This window comes from Rhinoderma darwinii, chromosome 3 (genome assembly GCF_050947455.1).
Source record: "Rhinoderma darwinii isolate aRhiDar2 chromosome 3, aRhiDar2.hap1, whole genome shotgun sequence".
NCBI lineage: Eukaryota > Metazoa > Chordata > Amphibia > Anura > Rhinodermatidae > Rhinoderma > Rhinoderma darwinii.
The window spans coordinates 56,781,628-56,800,872 of NC_134689.1; the positions used below are offsets into that span (position 1 = coordinate 56,781,628).

At 42.2% G+C, this 19,245-nt stretch overlaps 1 protein-coding gene across 1 annotated transcript in view; it reads left to right on the top strand.

The window, feature by feature from the left end:
- The window catches only part of LOC142748945 (A disintegrin and metalloproteinase with thrombospondin motifs 2-like), a 911,491-nt gene that overhangs the window by 77,819 nt on the left and 814,427 nt on the right, over positions 1-19,245 (top strand). The window contains exon 3 of the mRNA XM_075856370.1: positions 18,094-18,247. Within this exon, the coding sequence (XP_075712485.1) occupies positions 18,094-18,247 (154 nt within the window). The remainder of the gene's footprint in view (positions 1-18,093; positions 18,248-19,245) is intronic.

A 19,245-nucleotide genomic window follows, 5' to 3' on the forward strand; every position in this document is an offset into this window, starting at 1 on the left:
CAAAAGTGCTGCCAAAATAGAGTAAAGAGATAGAAATATATATTTAATTAAAAAAATTGTACAGTATGTGTGTACATATGTGACATATTGCAGTTAAAAATAGGGGAAAATGGTAATTTTTACAAAATTTCTTCCATTTTTCTATTTTTTTATTAATTTCCGCAAATTGTATCAGTCTACTTTTACCACTAAAATAAAGTACAACATGTGACGAAAAAACAATGTCAGAATTACTTGGATATTCAAAACTTTCACAGAGTTATTCTCTGATAAAGTCAGACATACCAGATTTGACAAATCTGGCTTGGTCATTAAGGTACAAACATGCCCGGTCATTAAGGGGTTAAAAAGTAAAGTCTATGAGACAAGGATCGCAAACTTAGACGAGCTGCGGGAAAGAATAGTGAACATTTCAAATTCAATCACACCAGATGTTATATAAATAACGTTATTGATACGTTTTACGTTCGCTTAGGACACTGTCAAGTTGTTGAAGGACATCCGTTGGAACATTTGATTTAATACAGTAATTGCTAGGTTTGTACTAATGCACATAATACATGTCCTTGGTCTTGCTTTGGTTGGCCGGACAACACACACACAGCGCAGAGAGGGTTTGGAGTCGTTAAATACCAGAGGAATGACGAACCCTGGGGTCCTTATCTTGAGCTGTGTACACACACACACGAAAGTAGGAGGCAAGGGGACTCACATTAATCTAGCACCCCGATGAAATGCAAATCCGACCGTGCGACCTCCGCGCGGTACATTTTGGGTAATGCTAACACCGGCGGTAGCTGATAATGAAGATGATAACTTTAGCGTTAAACTATCTCAGCGAAAAAAAAATCTATCTCAAAATCGTTTGCAGCAACGTTTTTGTATTTAAAAGAGCTTTTAAATGAGCCCCCAATCAACCCCCCTGTGCCATTTAAGATTTTTCTGTCCCTGCCCATCCCAACGCCCCCAAGGGGGTGGGGGTGGCTTTAACTGGTAGATTTTATGACACCATTAAATCCCACCAAATTTCAACCCTCTACCTCGAGCCGTTCAAAAGTTATGAGGGTGTTCCGGAACTTTTGGTGGGCAGTATGTGTGTGTGTGTGTGTGTATGTATATGTGTGTGTGTGTGTGTGTGTGTGTGTGTGTGTGTGTAATATATATATATATATATATATATATATATAAAATATTTTTCAGCATTATATAATATAGTGTCATCTCCTTGTCCCTACTATTATCTTTCTGCCCCCCCCCCAGTATCATCTCCATGCCCTCCTAGTACCATCTCCCCAGGATCACATTCCTGAGTATTCCTTAGTCATCCCTCTTCTGTACCATCTTCCTCCCCAGTATCACTTCCCTATGGAAAGCATCTGTCCAACTCAGGTCAGGGCTACACTGAGTACTAGTGCACATAGTACTGTACTACTTGTAGCAGGAGCTGCTCCGGTGATGTGCAGTCAGAGAAAGACTCTATGACCTGTTAAACGACATCGTAGCTGTCTGAGCTTTTGGCAAGAGCTGCTGCTACAAGTAGTACAGAATTATGCTGCAGTGTAGGGAGGAGATTGTGCTGACCTGGGTGTCATATTCGGGGAGATTATTCACAGTGTGGGTGATATTGGGGAGATGATATTGGGGAGAGATGGTGAGGAGGGAAATGTGAGGAAACCAGCGCATGTGAAGATAAATACCAGGAAGTCAGGCATGGTCGAGACTGGTCACATACCCCTACATGTAACGCACTAGGATGGATTAAAGCAGCGTGGCAGAGGGGAGACAGGTTTCTCCACCATGGGGCGTGGCTTACCATAGGACAAAAAACAGCACAACTGGTAATGAAGACATATTAGTAAGTGTAATATTTTCCTTCCTTCCACACATTAGGTATAAGTCCACATAAGGTGGCCAACCCCCTTTTAATAGGTCACTGTAATGTCCTCAAGATGGTCGTAATGCTGTACATACTCCAATTCCTCAGTGTGGATCCCTATAAAGTTATTTTTACAAGATCCAAGGGTGCCGTCAAATTTTTTTTGTGGAAGGAAAAATACGCCCGGATAAAACCTGAAACTCTAAGGAGGGACAAGGGGTCGAAAGGTTGGCGATCCCTAATCCCTGGCTCTACTAAGGGTTTGGGCAAGAGGAATGGGCTTGTTATAATCAGGAGGTCAGTGGCGCAAATTACCCGATTATTCCCTTATTTCTGTACTAGAGATGGGTCACGGGGTGGGCAGAGACCAACTTTCCTTACCATTACATTCATGATAAAGGTGTAGGGAAAAGACAAAGGAGCTGCTTCAATTGGCTGGCTTCACACCAAACAAGCCTCTATCGCGGAATCCCAAACTACCTGGGATTTTGATGGCAGGAAGGTTTCTCTTAGTGGGAGAGACTGGATATAATGTTTCTACACCGTGTTCCAAATTATTATGCACATTGGATTTAAGTGTCATAAACATTTAATTATTAGTTTTTCAATTAAACTCATGGATGGTATTGTGTCTTAGGGCTCTTTGGATCATTGTAATCAATCTCGGACACCTCTCATAATTAGTTTGCCAGGTGTGCCCAATCAAAGGAAAACTAAAGGAAGTTCCACATTATTAAGCAGGCCACAGGTTTCAAGCAATATGGGAAAGAAAAAGGATCTCTCTGCTGCCGAAAAGCGTGAAATAGTGCAATACCTTGGACAAGGTATAAAAACATTGAATATTTCAAGAAAACTTAAGCGTGATCATCGTACTGTGAAAAAATTTGTGGCTGATTCAGAGCACAGACGGGTTCGTTCAGATAACGGCATAATGAGGAAGGTTTCTGCCAGCCAAATTAATAGGATTAGGAGAGCAGCTGCTAAAATGCCATTGCAAAGCAGCAAACAGGTATTTGAAGCCGCTGGTGCCTCTGGAGTCCCGCGAACCTCAAGGTGTAGGATCCTCCAGAGGTTTGCAAGTGTGCATAAAGCTATTATTCGGCCACCCCTAAACAATGCTCACAAGCAGAAACAGTTGCAGTGGGCTCAGAAATACATGAAGACTCATTTTCAAACCGTGTTTACTGACGAGTGCCGTGCAACCCTGGATGGTCCAGATGGATGGAGTAGTGGATGGTTGGTGAATGGCCACCATGTCCCAACAAGGCTGTGACGTCAGCAAGGAGGTGGCTGGAATCATGGGGAGAGAGCTGGTAGGCCCCTTTAGGGTCCCTGACGGTGTGAAAATTACCTCTGCAAAGTACGTAGAGTTTGACTGACCACTTTCTTCCGTGGTACAAAAAGAACCGTGCCTTCCGTAGCAAAATTATCTTCATGCATGACCATGCACCATCTCATGCTGCAAAGAATACCTCTGTGTCATTGGCTGCTATGGGCATAAAAGGAGAGAAACTCATGGTGTGGCCCCATGTTCCCCTGACATCAACCCTATTGAGAACCTTGGGAGGCAGTTCACATCAAAACAGAAGCTCTGGGAGGCTATTCTGACATCCTGCAAAGATATTCAAGCAGAAACTGTCCAAATACTCACAAATTCAATGGATTCAAGAATTGTGAAGGTGATATCAAAGAAGGGGTCCTATGTTAACATGTAACTTGGCCTGCTAAGTTTTTTTTGATTTCTGTAAATATGACCTCCTGTTTCTGCAAATTCAACAAATTACCATTTTAGTTCTCTTTATACCCTTTAAAATGTTTTGATCTGTTATGCATAATAATTTTAAACCGTGCATTTTGAGTTTTTTTACTTCTAAAAAAAATCTGTTATCATTAGGAGATTTGTAAAATAAAATTTGCTATATACTCCAACGGTTGATGACTTGAAGATTATACTGACAGTCATTTGCATCGACTATTTAGGAAAATCAGCAAAAAATAACGTGCATAATAATTTGGAACGCGGTGTAGTTCAAATTAATGGATTCTGAAAAACTTTAACCAACTTAAGGACAACTGTGATCTCCCACATGGATATTTTCTATCCGTTTTTACAGCTATGATATGGGTATGACACACAAACTAGGGTGACTTCTAGGTCAGTGTCATCACAATCCCTTTAACATTTCATTTCTGCTTTAGGGGATGTGGGGGGTGCCATCTCTGGGTTTGTTTGTTTTTTTACATGAAATATACAACCTTTAGTGGAACCCAAACATGAGATATTCACAAAAAAAAAAAATCAACATGAACAGAAAATTATCAAAGTACCAGGGAATTCGACACATCAGATCAAGTTCTTATAAAGCATTAGGTCAATTGCATAGGTATAAAAGACACTCCTAAAGTATTATTGTGCCATCTCTGGTTTTTACAAACCACTTCTTCCAGCCCATTTGCAATGTTGGGAGTGCGATTTAGGTCCAATTACTGCTGAGTAATGGACGGATGTGCTGGAGTTAACCCCCTACATTATCCATTTGTGAGGCTCCGCGATGATCACAACTTTCGGTTGGACTACAATTGCGCGAGGTGTGGCATAGGGGATGTCCACTAACTACATGCTATGAGAATGTGTTACATCAGGTTCTTATTGGAAAGGGATTTTAGGTATTACTAGGAGAGTATATACTGAAGACGTGCCTTCAGAGCCCAAAATCTGTTTTTATGGTTATTTGGCAAACAAGAACTAGATCCTTAATGTTCAATAGGAATTCAAAGTCTGCTATATCAAGTCAAAACTAACTGCAGCTCATTGGATTCAAACCAGTCCCCCCACAGTACAGGAGTTTACTTCCATTGTAAATGGGATCATTAGATTGGAGAGCGTGTCCTACCTAAAATGAAACTGTATTTCTAAATTTTAATCCATATTGGAAAGATGGATTACTGCACCTAATTGACCGAATTAGTAGATTAGTGCACACATTATTGCATGTAACACATGATCTATTGCAGTGGTTCCCAACCATTCTTACCTTGAGCGCCACAATCCGCACTGAGAGATGGTCGCAAGCCTCATTCTATGCAATGAGATTGTAGAAGCCATAGGATCGAATAGAACAGTTACAAGAATGGTTAAATAACGAACAGTTCCAAATAATGCAGTGAAGAGCTGAAAACATCAAACTTAATACTTTAGTCTGAAATCTGGACTTTGCATGTTTTCTGCCAGTCTTTCAAAATCTGGGTTGTATTTAGTGACAGCCATATGCATGCAGTCACCCAGATGTTCATCTCTCAACTGGGCTCTCTATTTTAGATTTTAGTATATTCAATGCTGAAAATCCAGCTTCACAAAGATATGTTGATTCAAAGCAGGCATTCAATTGTGGTGAAACAGATTTTAAATGAGGATGCCTGCTGCATTTAACTAGTTTCCAGAGGTTATACTTCCTGGATCTGGATTTCAGCTGCAGATCAGTTTTTGATGTTATAATCTCATTTTCAAGTTCGGAGGTGTCCAGTTTAAAAGCACTTGCAGATTTAAAAAAAGAAACCCCCACAGGTGATAATTGGATTTGATGTGACTAAAGCTATTGATTTAACAGCATGAAACGTTGAAACATTTGTTAAAATCTTTAGTTAACTTTTCGCAGCTTATGATCAAAAATTTTTTTTACTGAATGGAGTTCTGTAAAAGGGGGTTGGTATAATAACGGTGTTTACTGGCTAGTGTCACCCACTATTACTACCTCCTTTATATCAGGGTCACTAGGGTTATGCCTAGTTCACCAACCTTTTTTCTTCTACAATTGTCATTCTAATTGCTTTGCTGCTTAGTAAGGGAATTCAATTGCAAAGTAAATAAAAGTTAATATTTATTATTACAAACCGTAATCACTCCTAGATATAAAATACACCAAATACAATAAATGATCACAGTATAGTATCAGTGTATCCCAGTACACAACTTAATATGTATTGAATACACTAACACTACACGTGGTACAGTATAGACATGGTATTGCAATCCTAATCTATACCACCACCCACTTACCTAAACATACATATATACGTTTCGTTACAATACATACATGCTCACTATTTCTGTCTCACTACCTCCTAAATATAACTGTCCCTGTACACTAAGGGTTAACAAGAGAGGTGTAGGATAAAGGGTTACCAGGGGATAATCCGGTAAAGTGTTAACAATGGGAACAGGGAATATGCAGGTAATGTGCAGTAGGGATGTCGTGATACCAGAATTTGTACTTCGATACCGATACTTCGTGTAGTATTGCGATTTCGATACCAAAACGATACTTTGCCAACAGTACTATAAAAAAAAGTTCTTCCATTTTGTGATGTGAGGCGCGAGGTGTGATGAATTTTGAATATGCCTCACGTTAATAGTAATTAACCCCATTAACCCCATTATGTTTCAGTCATAATGGGTTAATGTGTAAGGTACATGATGGGGTTAATTACTATTAATGTGAGACACATGGAGGTTAAATTCATCACACCTCGTGCCTCACAATAAAGAGGCTCTGTCACCAGATTCTCAAATCCCTATCTCCTATTGCATGTGATCGGCGCTGCAATGTAGATAACAGTAACTTTTTTTTTTTTTTTTAAACTCATTTTTGGCCAAGTTATGAGCTATTTTATATATATGCAAATGAGGTTTGAAATGGACAACTAGGCGTGTATTGTGTTTTTAACTGGGCGTGTTTACGTGTATGACGCTGACCGATCCGTGACCAGTCAGCATCATACACTCCTCTACATTTATTTACACAGCAGCGATGTGCAGCCACATAAACAGAGATTAACGTTAATCAAGTGTCCTGATAATGAATACACATGATCATCCAGCCTGGACGTCATGTGTATTCAGAATCCCGACACTTCTGAATCTTTTCTGTGAGATTTCCAGCAAGTGAAACGAAATCTCGTTTACCTCCGTAATCTCGCGATTTCGTTTCCCTTGCTAGAAATCTCAAAGAAAAGAGTCAGAAGTGTCAGGATTCTGAATACACATGACGTCCAGGCTGGACGGTCATGTGTATTCATTATCAGGACACTTGATTAACGTTAATCTCTGTTTATGTGGCTGCACATCGCTTCTGTTTTTTTGCTCATACATTCATGTGTTACTATACTTAGCTATGCGGCTGCGTATGTACAGACAGGTGGAAAAGGGTTAACTCAGGGATATACCAGCGGATGAACAGGCAGGTGGGAAAAGGGTTAACTAGGTATATAGGAATGTGCAGGTGATGTGAGGGTTAACCAGGGGATGTGCGTGTAGATAACTAGGGATGATTAAAGGGTTAACAATGGGCAATGCTCGTTGTATAGGGGAAGGTAAGGGTTAAATCAGGGGCAACGCTCTGGTGTAGGGGGAGAGAGGTGATACTTAGCAGCCGGGGAGCAGGAGAGGTCTGTTAGTGGAGCGGTGAGGAACAGGAGCCGGAGGTCCGCAGGGTAGGAGACAGGGGGCAAAACAGGTGAGCTGGTGTTGGTGGAGTGGTTGTGGACAGGTCCCAGCTCTCATTGGTGGAGTGGTGAGGGAGGCAGGATCCACTGCTGAGCATACCGACATAGGGCTATTTAAACCCTGTCGGTACGCTGGTAAATGGGGGCGAGTGGCGCTCTCCCCCGGCTAACATGGGTCGGCACGATGATAACTGTTACGGCCGCCATCATGGACCACAACCTCCCCTTACCTGCCTCCCGCAGGTCTTCCTCTTCCTGCCGACTTCTCCCTCCCCGGAGACGGCAGCACATGCGTCTGCTCTATTTCGTAGTGTTCACTAGAGGGTGCGCGCTGGTTCCCGGCCTTAAAGGGCCAGCGTGCGCATATGTAATTAATTATGCCCAGATCACCTTGAACTATATAAAGGGTCCTGCCCTTTCAATCCTTGCCTGAGCGTTGTCTGTAATTTCCATGTTAGTCTTGCAAACGGTCCCTTAGTGCTACCCTGTGGCCAGTATTCCCGTGCCCTGCTACCTGTATCCCGCGCTGTTATTCTTCCTGAGACTGTTTGGTGATTGGAGTCGTGTCCTGCTGCATCTGCTGTCGTCCACCACATCTGGCGCCAGCTGCTGCACCTGCTGTCATCTTCCACTTCTGGCGCAACCTGCCACATCCACCTCCATCTATGCTAAAGCCCCTGCCAATTGTCTGGACTATCTCAGGTACTTTGACTCTGGTATTGACTGTGACTGCTACAGCGGAGCGGCCTAGTGGGTCCACATACCCCTAGATCGTGACAGTACGCTCAGACCATGGAACCTGCTGGCCAGCCCGAGACCGCAGTTCATAGGATACAGACAGAGATGCATGACCTAGGGACACGTCGGGGTTAACTCCTTGAGGCCTTAAATTCCATCATGGCCCGTCTGGATAAACTCACTGTTCCACCTCCGGTTCCTCCTCCAGAGACTGCTGCCGCTCCACTGGCCGTTGCTCCTCCTGTTTGTTCCGGATCCACAGTTTCACTGCCTCTTCCTCCTCGCTATAACGGTGATCCCAGAGCCTGTAGAGGGTTCATCAACGAATTCACTGTTCATTTTAGGCTACGAGCTAATCTCTTCCCCATTGAGGAGGCCAAAGTAGCGTTTATTATATCCCTCCTCGCTGGCAAGGCCCTCGCATGGGCGAATCCCATCTTGGAACAACAGGCACCTAAATCCTCGGACATAGCCTTGTTCCCCCATTCCTTCCGTGCCGTGTTCAAGGAGCTAGGCTGAACATCTTCTTCCGCAGCCACTCTGCTGAATCACAAGAAAGGAGGCTCAACAGTAGGAGAGTATGCTATCTCCTTTCGTGCCCTGGCAGCAGAGTTGGCATGGAACAATGAGGCGTTGGTGGCAACCTTTTGGCAGGGACTGTCCTCACACATCAAGGACGAGCTTGCAGCCAGCGACCTCCCTTCTACCTTGGATGCCCTCATCCTGTTAGCCACGGGTTGACATGAGGATCCGGGAGCGCACTCAGGAGGTTCGACAGGAGACCCTGTTTCACAGAACAGCCCTCTCGGCCCAGAGACCACTATTGCCTACCCCTAGTGCGCTACCTGAAGAACCTACGCAGATAGACAGTCAGGCTGTCTCAGCAGGAGAAACAGCGCAGACGCTCGCCTGGTTTATATCTGTATTGTGGCCTTAAGGGTCATTTCTTGCTCCAATGTCCACAGAAACTCCAGCACCTAAGGTTGGTTGGAGAGGCAACTCTAGGGGGGATGCCTCCAAATGTCAAAACTACTTCAAAATTTTCTATTCCCATGACCATCATATCTGGAGAGAAATCACATTCCTCCCCTGCCTATCTTGATTTCCTCCATCAGGGTCTAGCTTACATCTACCCACAGTTCTTCTGGAGAGACCCCTTGCTGTTGCTTCTGTGAATGGTCTACCATTGCCCGATCCAATTGTGTTAATCACGGAACCACTGACACTACAAGTCTGAGTTTTTCACTTGGAGCAGATCGCCTTCCTTGTATTTCCTAAAGCTGTCAACCCTATCCTGCTGGGCCTGCCATGGCTTCATCTACATGCTCCGGTTCTCGACTGGAATTCCGGAGACGTCCTCCAATGGTGCCCCAAATGTCTTAACCGCTGCCTGCTTCAAGTTCATCCAGTTTTGCCTCCACTGCCTCAGTCACTCGCCGATCTACTCTCACACTATGCCAGTTTTGCGGTTGTATTCAGCAAAAATTAGGCAGAGACTCTTCCTTCCCATCGCACCTACGATTACCCAGTCGAGTTACTTCCTGACGTCTCACCACCCTGTGGGCGAGTCTATCCCCTCTCCCTGCCTGAGACCCTAGCAATGTCTGCATACGTTAAAGAGAATCTAGAGAGCGGGTTCATCGGAAGTCTTGCTCCCCGGCCGGAGCAGGATTTTTCTTTGTGAAAAACAAGGATGGATCTCTCCGTCCATGTATTGATCACCATGGTTTGAACCAAATCACGGTCAAGTATAAGTACCAGTTACCGCTCATTTCAGAACTTTGGGATAGAATTCGTGGAGCCAAGGTGTTCACGAAGCTGGATCTACGCGGGGCCTATAACTTGATCCTTATCCGCAAAGGTGACGAGTGGAAAACCGCATTCAACACCCGAGACGGTCACTACGAATATCTCGTGATGCCCTTTTTGGACTGTGAAACGCTCCAGCTGTGTTCCAGGAGTTCGTGAATGACATCTTCCGGGATCTGCTGTATGTCTGTGTGGTGGTCAATCTGGACGACTGTCACAAAGGGTCTATGGACCCACTGGGCCGTACCGCCTTGGCTGTAAGGCAGCTGGCCAACAGGGCACAGGTCACAGTCTATGGTATATAGGGTACCTGTGGCAGCACAGACAGTAGCTTGGCAGGAACTAGGCAGCGGGTGGACGACAGGCGTGGATAGGAAATCAAGCATGGTATCCAGCACAGCACGATTATAGCAAGCACAGCACTAGATCGGGATACAGGAATAGGAAACACTGGGAGCAGAAAACACTAGGGGACCAATTTGCATAGACAGACTAAGGGATACACAACAACGCTCAGGCATAGAACTAGGGGGCTGGACCACTCTTATAGTCCAGGGTACTCACGGGTGAAAGGTCGTCCATGAGGTCCGGTGCGCACGCTGCCCCTTTAAGAGCGGGGACGAGCGTGCACGTGCACCCTACGGGATCCGGCAGAGGTGAGTGGATGCGAGCGCTGGCGTCTCCTGAGGAGGCGGCTGGGGCCAGCGCTTACCGACTCGTGGCTGTCAGCGGGAGGTTGGAGCTGACAGCCCGCAGCCTACGGACATTACAACGACGTCTTGATCTACTCATTTGATTTGACGACACGTTGGAGGCATGTTCGCCAAGTTCTGTCTCGGCTAAGGGGGGAATCTCCTGTATGCTAAACTCGAGAAGTGTTTGTATTCGAGAGGAACTCTCTGCCATTCCTGGGTTACATAATGTCCGTCCGTGGACTCGAGCTAGATTCAGAGAAGGTGAAATCCATCTTAGAGTGGCCACGTCCACAGTGGCTCTGGTCCATACAACGATTTCTAGGATTCGCAAACTTCGATCTGCAATTTATCCCGAACTTCTCGTCTCTGCCTGTCCCAATATCTGCCCTCAACAAGGAGGGGGTGAACGCCAAGGTTTGACCTCTGGAGGCAGGGTCAGCATTTATAAACCTCAAGAACGTTTCACCTCCGCCTCCATTCTTCATCACCCTGATGCATCTTGGCTGTTGGAAGTGGATGCATCCTTCGTTGATGCTAGAGCACTACTATGTCAAAACAACTCTCAGGGCAAGATGGTGGACTGTGGCTTCTTTTTGAAACTATTCTCTACGGCTGTACGTAACTATTCCATCAGGGATCGGGAGTTGCTGGCCGTCAAGTTGGCATTAGAGGAGTGGAGACACTTGCTGGAGGGTGCGATTCACCCTATTACCATTTATACGGATCACAAGAACCTCCCGTACCTACAGTCAGCACAAAGACTAAATTCTCGCCAAGCCAGGTGGTTGTTCTTCGCCCGATTTTCAATTCTTGCTTCATTTCCGTCCTGCCGATAAGCATGTGAAGGCTGATGCCCTGTCTCGATCATTTTGAGACTAATGACTCTGAGGAGATCCCTCGATTATATTATAGATACTTCTAGGATTCTTGCCGCTAACACTTTGCAAATTATAGACATTCCTCCTGAAAAAACTTTTTTGTTCGGCTTGCAGACAGGAAGAGAATTCTCCGCTGTGTACACTGCTCCAAACTGGCGGGGCACTCTTGTCCGAAAGATTCTGGACTTCATAGCCTGTCCGTACTGGTGGCCCACGCTACCTAGAGATGTTACAGACTACGTCTCTTCATATACAAGCTGTGCCTCGAGCAAGTTTACCCGCTCCAAACCTGCTGGTCTGCTCCTTCCCATCCTGTACCTGATGCCCCTTGGCAGCCTATCGCTATGGACTTTATTACAGACCTTCCCCCCTCAGCTGGATGTACTACGGTCTGGGTAGTAGTTGATAGTTTCTGCAAAATGGCACATTTCATTCTGTTGACTGGTCTTCCGTCTGCTCCTCGCCTGGCAAACCTGTTTATTCTTCACGTTTATCGTCTGCACGGACTTCCTCTAATTTATCTATTTATATGTGTGTGTGTGTGTGTGTGTGTGTATATATATATATATATATATATATATATATATATATATACACACACACACACTTGCAGCTCTTTAACAGTTGGCCTTCTTCACTCTCTAGGAGAGAGAAGAAGACTAAAGAGTTAAAAGAAAACTTTTAGTACTTTATCTGCTGAGATACTGAGCACTCTGGCTCCATTATCTCTGGGCAGAAGCCGACGGAGGGGGAAGGTGCCGACACACACGAGGGAGAGAGAAAAGTGCAAACTGCTTCATTGTGAGCAGAGCTGCACTTGTAACTTCAGTTTAATAAAAAATAAAAAAAACACATGTTTGTATGAAACTAAGTCAAATAGGTGTTGACACTTGTAGAGAGAGTCGACACACAGATTAGTGCAGAGCTGCTCACGCTGAAGCAGCTTCTGCACTCATTAAACCACGCTGCAAACGTCTATATACGTGCGAACTACACGGGGCATCGGCAGTTAGAACATATATAGCTGTATGGCGTGAAGGAGTTAAACTAGAGAATGGTGGAGGGCTATTAGGAAACGTATCCATAATTGTAATCGTAGATTAGATTTCAATATATATCGGAGAGGAATAAAAACACAGACATTGCTTGTATGTTCAAAAATACTCCTCTGAGGTATATTGCAAACTCAATTACAATAATATCATTCAAACGGGGTGTAGGCTTGAGGTTAACCAGTCAGAGGCAATGTGACAATAACTCAGATTCAGCTAATATCATACAATGAGAATATTTCATATTCAGACAATTACAGGCATACATTATCTTTTAAATAGAGTACAATACAATCTTTATAAGCTGTTCTTTCTCATAAGGAAATTTTTAGGGAATTTAATTCCCATACATAAATGTTGCGATAAAGCCAAAACCTTGCAAATCTGATCGCTTTATGTCTGGCTGTTCAGCCAGGCTACTAATTGCAAGATTACAGTAATAACATTCAAAGTTTACATATGAATCTGAAATAGAAGTGTGTGTGGTGTGTCATTACAGGTGGAACACAATATATATCTTCATGATTCGGCCTGCTTTATAATTTAATACAGAGAATATAAGCATATTGACTATTCATCTGAGCTGGGGCTGAGAAATGAAGATGGATATGGAATAGAGGAATGCATTAGAACAGTTAATAGGAAAAGTATCACGGATAACCATATAAAGTGCAAGTATACTAATGCTAGAAGCCTCAATAACCAGATGGAGGAATTAGAATTAATAATGCTGGAAGTGAATTATGACACAGTGGGGATAAGTGAGACATGGCTGGATGATAGCCATGTTGATAAGATTGAAAAAGAGTCCGGTCCATCACGTGCAACCTATAATCCTACCGTGTTAATCCAGAGGAAGGCAGCTGATGCCAATTGCCTCATTAGGGGAAAAAATTCCCCCCTGACGCCAAATATAGAAATCCGAATAAATCCCTGGATAAACATCTAATCTCCTGAATCTAGTACCCCATAATCTGTAATATTATATTTTACGAGAAAGGCATCAAGACCCTTTTTGAACTTGTTCAATAAATCAACCACCACAACATCCTGTGGCAGAGAGTTCCATAGTCTCACTGCTCGCACAGTAAAGAATTCCCGTTTGTGACGGCAGTGAAACCGGTTTCCTGTAAAAGATGCCCCCTTGTACTTGTTATAGGCCTAGGTGTAAAAATATTATTAGAAAGATCTCTGTAAAATCAACTAATAAAGCAAATGGATGAGGCAGCAAACCACAATAAAGTCATTATTATGGGGGACTTTAACTACCCAGATATAAAGTGGGAGGCAGAAACCTGCAGGTATCAGGTTTTTGACAACAATTAAGGACAATTGCCTTTCACAACTGGTGCAGGAACCAACAAGGGGGGGGGGGGGCACTTCTGGACCTGATTTTAATCAATAGGCCAGACAGGATATCATAAGTCCAGGTTGGGGTGCACCTAGGTAATAGTGACCACAGCATAAGTTTTCATGTATCCTTTAACCCCTTCAGGTCTAAGCTGATTTTTTCCAAATCTGACGTGTTACTTTATGTGGAAATAACTTTGAAATGCTTTTACCTATCAAAGCGATTCGGAGATTGTTTTCCCTAGACATATTGTACTTTGTTAGTGAAAAAATTTGGTTGGTAAATTCAATATTTATTTATGAAAATACACCAAGATTTAGAGAACATTTGCAAAAATTACCAGACAAAATAGTTACTAGTTCACATTTCCCATATGTCTACTTTAAGTTTGCGTTGTTTTTTGAACATTCTTTTACTTTTCTAGGACATTACAAGGCTTAGAACTTTAGCAGCAATTTCTCACATTTTCAAGAAAATTTCAAAAGGCTATTTTTTCAGGCACCAGTTCAGTTCTGAAGTGGCTTTGAGGGCCTTATATTCTAGAAAGTCCTCATAAATCACCCCATTTTGAAAACGGCACACCTCAAAGTATTCAAAATAGCATTCAGAAAGTGTTTTAACCCTTTAGGCGTTTCATAGGAATTAAAGCGAAGTAGAAGTGAAATTTACAAATTTCGTTTTTTTTGCCAAAATTTATTTGTAATACATTTTTTTTTTCTGAAGGTTTTACCCAAGAAATGCAACTTAATATTTATAGCCCAGATTGTGCAGTCTTTTAGGAATATCCGACATGTGGCCCTACTGTGATAATAGACTGAAACACAGGCCTCAGAAGCAAAGGAGCACCTAGTGGATTTTGGGGCCTCCTTTTTATTAGAATATATTTGAGGCACCATGTCAGGTTTGAAGAGGTCTTGTGGTGCCAAAACAGTAAAGACCCCCAAAAGTGACCCTATTTTGGAAACTACACCCCTCAAGGAATTTAACTAGGGGTTTAGTTAGCATTTTGAACCCACAGGTTTTTTGCTGAATTTATTTGAATTAGTATGTGAAGATGAAAATCTACTTATTTTTTCTGAAAAAACGTAGACCTTTTTAAAAGGAATAAAGGAGAAAAAACACCCCAACAAATGTAAAGCAATTTCTCCCGATTACAGCAACACCCCATATGTAGTGAGAAGGATTGCAGAGTTTATAGAAACAGCCCAGTGCTTGTGCGTTCACAAGTGGGACATAGATCTCTACTTGTAATACTAATACTGCGAAGAAAAATATCTACTATTTGCATATATATATAAAAACTTTTGTTAAGAAATATATAAATATACAAAAAATTACAAAAGTTAGATAAGCAATAGATATATAGATTTTATAAATTTTTGTGGAACACACAATATTGTCTACCAAATTACTTCAAATTAACAAGTGTCATTGTAAAGTGCGAAAGCACTAGACAAATGATTATTGATACATTTGTATCATCATTTAGTTCATGCAGATGAATTGAAGGAACCAAAAAATATCAACAATTATATGGTAAGCGGAAATAATAGTATCCCGAATGGGTAAAAGATTCCGTGAGACATGAACTGCATATTCTAGAGAAAGCAGGGAATCTATCTAGGGGTATAGTGACCCCACAGGTCTTTTGCAGAATTTATTAGAATTAGGCTGTGAAAATTATTTCCACTAAAACGTTGAATTTTTTAAGAAATTGTTTTGTTATACCAAATTCCGAGAGGCATCACTTTTTTTTTTTTTTTTTTTAGTTGATTGAGAGGTTTGAGGGATTATTTTTTGCGGGACGAGCTGTAGTTTTTATTGGTACCATTTTTTGGTACGTAAAACTTTTTGAGCAGTTTTTATGACATATATATATTTTTTTTTTTTTAGAGCTAAGGTGACAAAAAACAGCGATTTTGGCATTTCAAATTCTTATTTACGGCGTTCACTGTCTGAGTTAAATAATGGTATATTGTAATAGCTTGGACTTTTACGGACGCGGCGATACCAATTTTGTGTGTTTTTTTTATTTTTTACATTGCTTTAGTGAAGTAAATGGGAAAAGGGTTTGCTTTTGGACTTTAAATATTTGATTTAATTTTTTTTCACTAATAATTTTATTTACTTTTTGTCTTCTTACACGTTTTTAGTCCCCCTATATTGTAATTTTTGCAGACTCCTGTAACAGCGCGATCGCTGTTCCTGTCCGTTAGTCCCGGGTGTCGGCTGTAATACACAGCTGACACCCGCAACGTATGGCACGGGCTCAGCCCGCTCCATACATCCCCCTCCCCCGCACACTGCGACGTGTTAAGTCGTGGTGCATGAAGGGATTAATGCGCAACGGGTGGTGCAGAGTGAAAATTACAATTTTCCACTGATCTGGAAAATGGAATTAATAGTGATCGAAAAGTCTTATGTTCCCCAAATTGGTAATAATATAAACTACAGCTAGTCCCACAAAAAAACAGCTCCATCACCAGAAAAAATAAAAGTTATGGCTCTCCGCATATGGCAACGCAATTTTTATTTTTAGCAATTAGTTTTTTCCATGTAAAAATAGTAAAACGTGAAAAAACAATATAAATTTGATATCGCCATAATCTTATTGACCCGCAGAATAAAGTTCACGTAGTTTTTGCCGCACCGTGTACGCCGTAAAAGCGAAACCCAAACAACACTGGAGAAAATTAGTTGTTTTTTTTTTTTTTTCTTTACCATTCAACCGCAATGATTTTTTTTTCCAATTCGGCCCCATGCACATGGCTGTGCCCGAAATCACAGGCCGTGATTTCGGGTATGGCTGGCAGCCGACAGCCACGGACAGCTGTTCGCATTTTTGGCCGGTGCGCCCATACAAAGTATGGGAGCACGGCCCGTAAAATAAAATGTAAAAGAACGGACATGTCCTATCTTTTGCGGTACACTTCCATGGCCCGGACAACTTCCCATAAAGAAGCGGGAAGGTGTCCATGGTCATTAGAAAAGAATAGGTCTGTAATTACATTCAGAGTTTGACAGCTATTGCGCGAATCATGCAGTTCGCATGGAAGTGCTTCCGTGCGACCTGCGTGGTTTTCACGCACCCATTGACTTCAATGTTTGCGTGATGCGTGAACAGCGCATAAAGAAAGGACATGTCGTGAGTTTTACGCAACGCACTCGCGCTGCGCAAAGTTCACGCACTGTCTGCACTGCCCCATAGCCTAATATAGGTGCGTACGACACGCGTGAAAAGCACACGCGTATATTACGCTCGTGTAAATGATGCCTAAAAATAAAACGTGTAAAGAAAAAAAACTGCCTGAAGGAATTTTGGTGCAGATTTTATTCTGCATGGCAAAACCTGCCGTGTGAACTAGGCCTTTTTTTTGTGTACATAAAAAGAAAAATTGTAAAAGGTCCATCTGTCATTTGAGAACTAATATATCCTTTTTTATGGTGTATCTTTAAAATCATTGAAACCTTATTACGTAACCTCAGAGTTTGACACCATAATCTACCGCTGTTATTATTATTTCATTATTATAATACTAATCTAGAATGATAATCTAATTCACAAGGTTAGTAACCGGTTGCAGTTTTCTTGAATAAATTCTACATTCCTACACTAATGTCTATGTAGCCTAGTCTTGTGATTGGGATTTAGATTCCAGAGAAGAGGAAAACATATGGTCCACACATCCAGTCCACATCCACAGTGATCCATTGCTGGTAAAAAAAAAAATGTTTAATGATGATGCCTATCAAAAGTATTCTATTCTATGAAATCCTTTATACTGTTGCCATACCATCATGATATATTTAATTCTGCAGGTTGTTAAACGACTTTGCAGAGACCAAAAAAGCAACAGTATGTTCAGCGGTCTCCCTTGCCTAGTTTATTGCGTTGCAGTGTCACCCCTTAAATGGCAGCTCTACCCTCTGTGAAAGTCAGCTGAATGTTTATTGAAGCAAATGGAGGTGGGAAAGGAGCAGAGCAGCATTGGATTGAGTAGTCAGATAAGTTATAACAGGCCGTCAGTCACATGAGTCCACTAGACATCAAGGGCATCAATCGACTGGACTCCAGGAATTTGGGCACAAAACCATTGGACACACACAATGCAGAATTGTACACCTGAAGGTATACAGAAAAATATATAGTCAAAATGCATGTTTATGTTTTCTTATTCATTTGTTGTTTTAGGCTGGCATGATTCGTACAGACAATGATGAATTTTTCATAGAACCACTGGAAAAGGATAAACAAGAAGAAGATGGTGGTAGAACCCATATAGCGTATCGCAGATCGGCTATCAAAAAATCCTTTTCGAGTCGAAACAATTATACACATTATAGTGGTAAGTTACTGAATATTAAACTAAATACATAATTAAAAGCTTTCTTTTGTTTCTGTTTTTTAGTCTAAATTATTTCTCTAATTTCCGATCATTCAACCAATGCTTATAACTTATTTTCATGCATTTATTTATTTACTTTATCTATATTCAATTTATTCACATGCATAAGTTAGAAATATAGTATAAATAGTGCTGGGCGATATGGGCTAAAAAATATCATCTTGATTATTTTAAAACACTTTGGCCGATTTTTGCTTTTAATCTGGATTTTCAGGTTTTTTGCTAAACAGACTTTAAAAAAAAATAGCAAGATACAATGCAATTAAGTATTTTTTAATACAGTTGCAAGAAAAGTGAACCCTTTGGAATTACCTGGATTTCTGCATTAATTATTAATATAATGTGGTGTAATTGTTATTGAAGTCAAAATTATAGACAAACCCCATGAAATAAGAAGCATTGTGGAAGATCAAGGTGGTCGAGGGAAAGCAGGGGCGTAGCTGGGGGGGGGGGGCAAGCAGGGTCCTGGGCGCAACTGGAGGAGAAGGTATGGGGGGGGGGGCATAGGGCCAGGCGCACAAACAATGAAATACTTACTCCTCTTGGAGCGGAATCCCCCCTGACGTCACTATCCATATATGGACAGTGACGTCCGTGGCTCCTCTGAAGCGGAATCTCCATTGCTGATGCTCTGGCAGGGGACTCCGCTCCAGGAGTAGCCCCTGACATCACTGTCCATATATGGACAGTGACATCAGTGACGTCACTGTCCATATAATGGACAGTAGCATCTAAGAGCGGAATTCCCGGCCTATGCTCTGGCTGGGGATTCCGCTTTTAGAAGGTGTCCCAAAGGCGCTATTTACAGGGGGCGCGGGGTAGCGTTATCTACAGGGATAGTGACGCTATCTTCAAGGTGGGTGTGGCACTAGCTACATGGGCACTATCTACAGGGGACACCGGCACTATATACGTGGGCACTGTGGCACTATTTATGT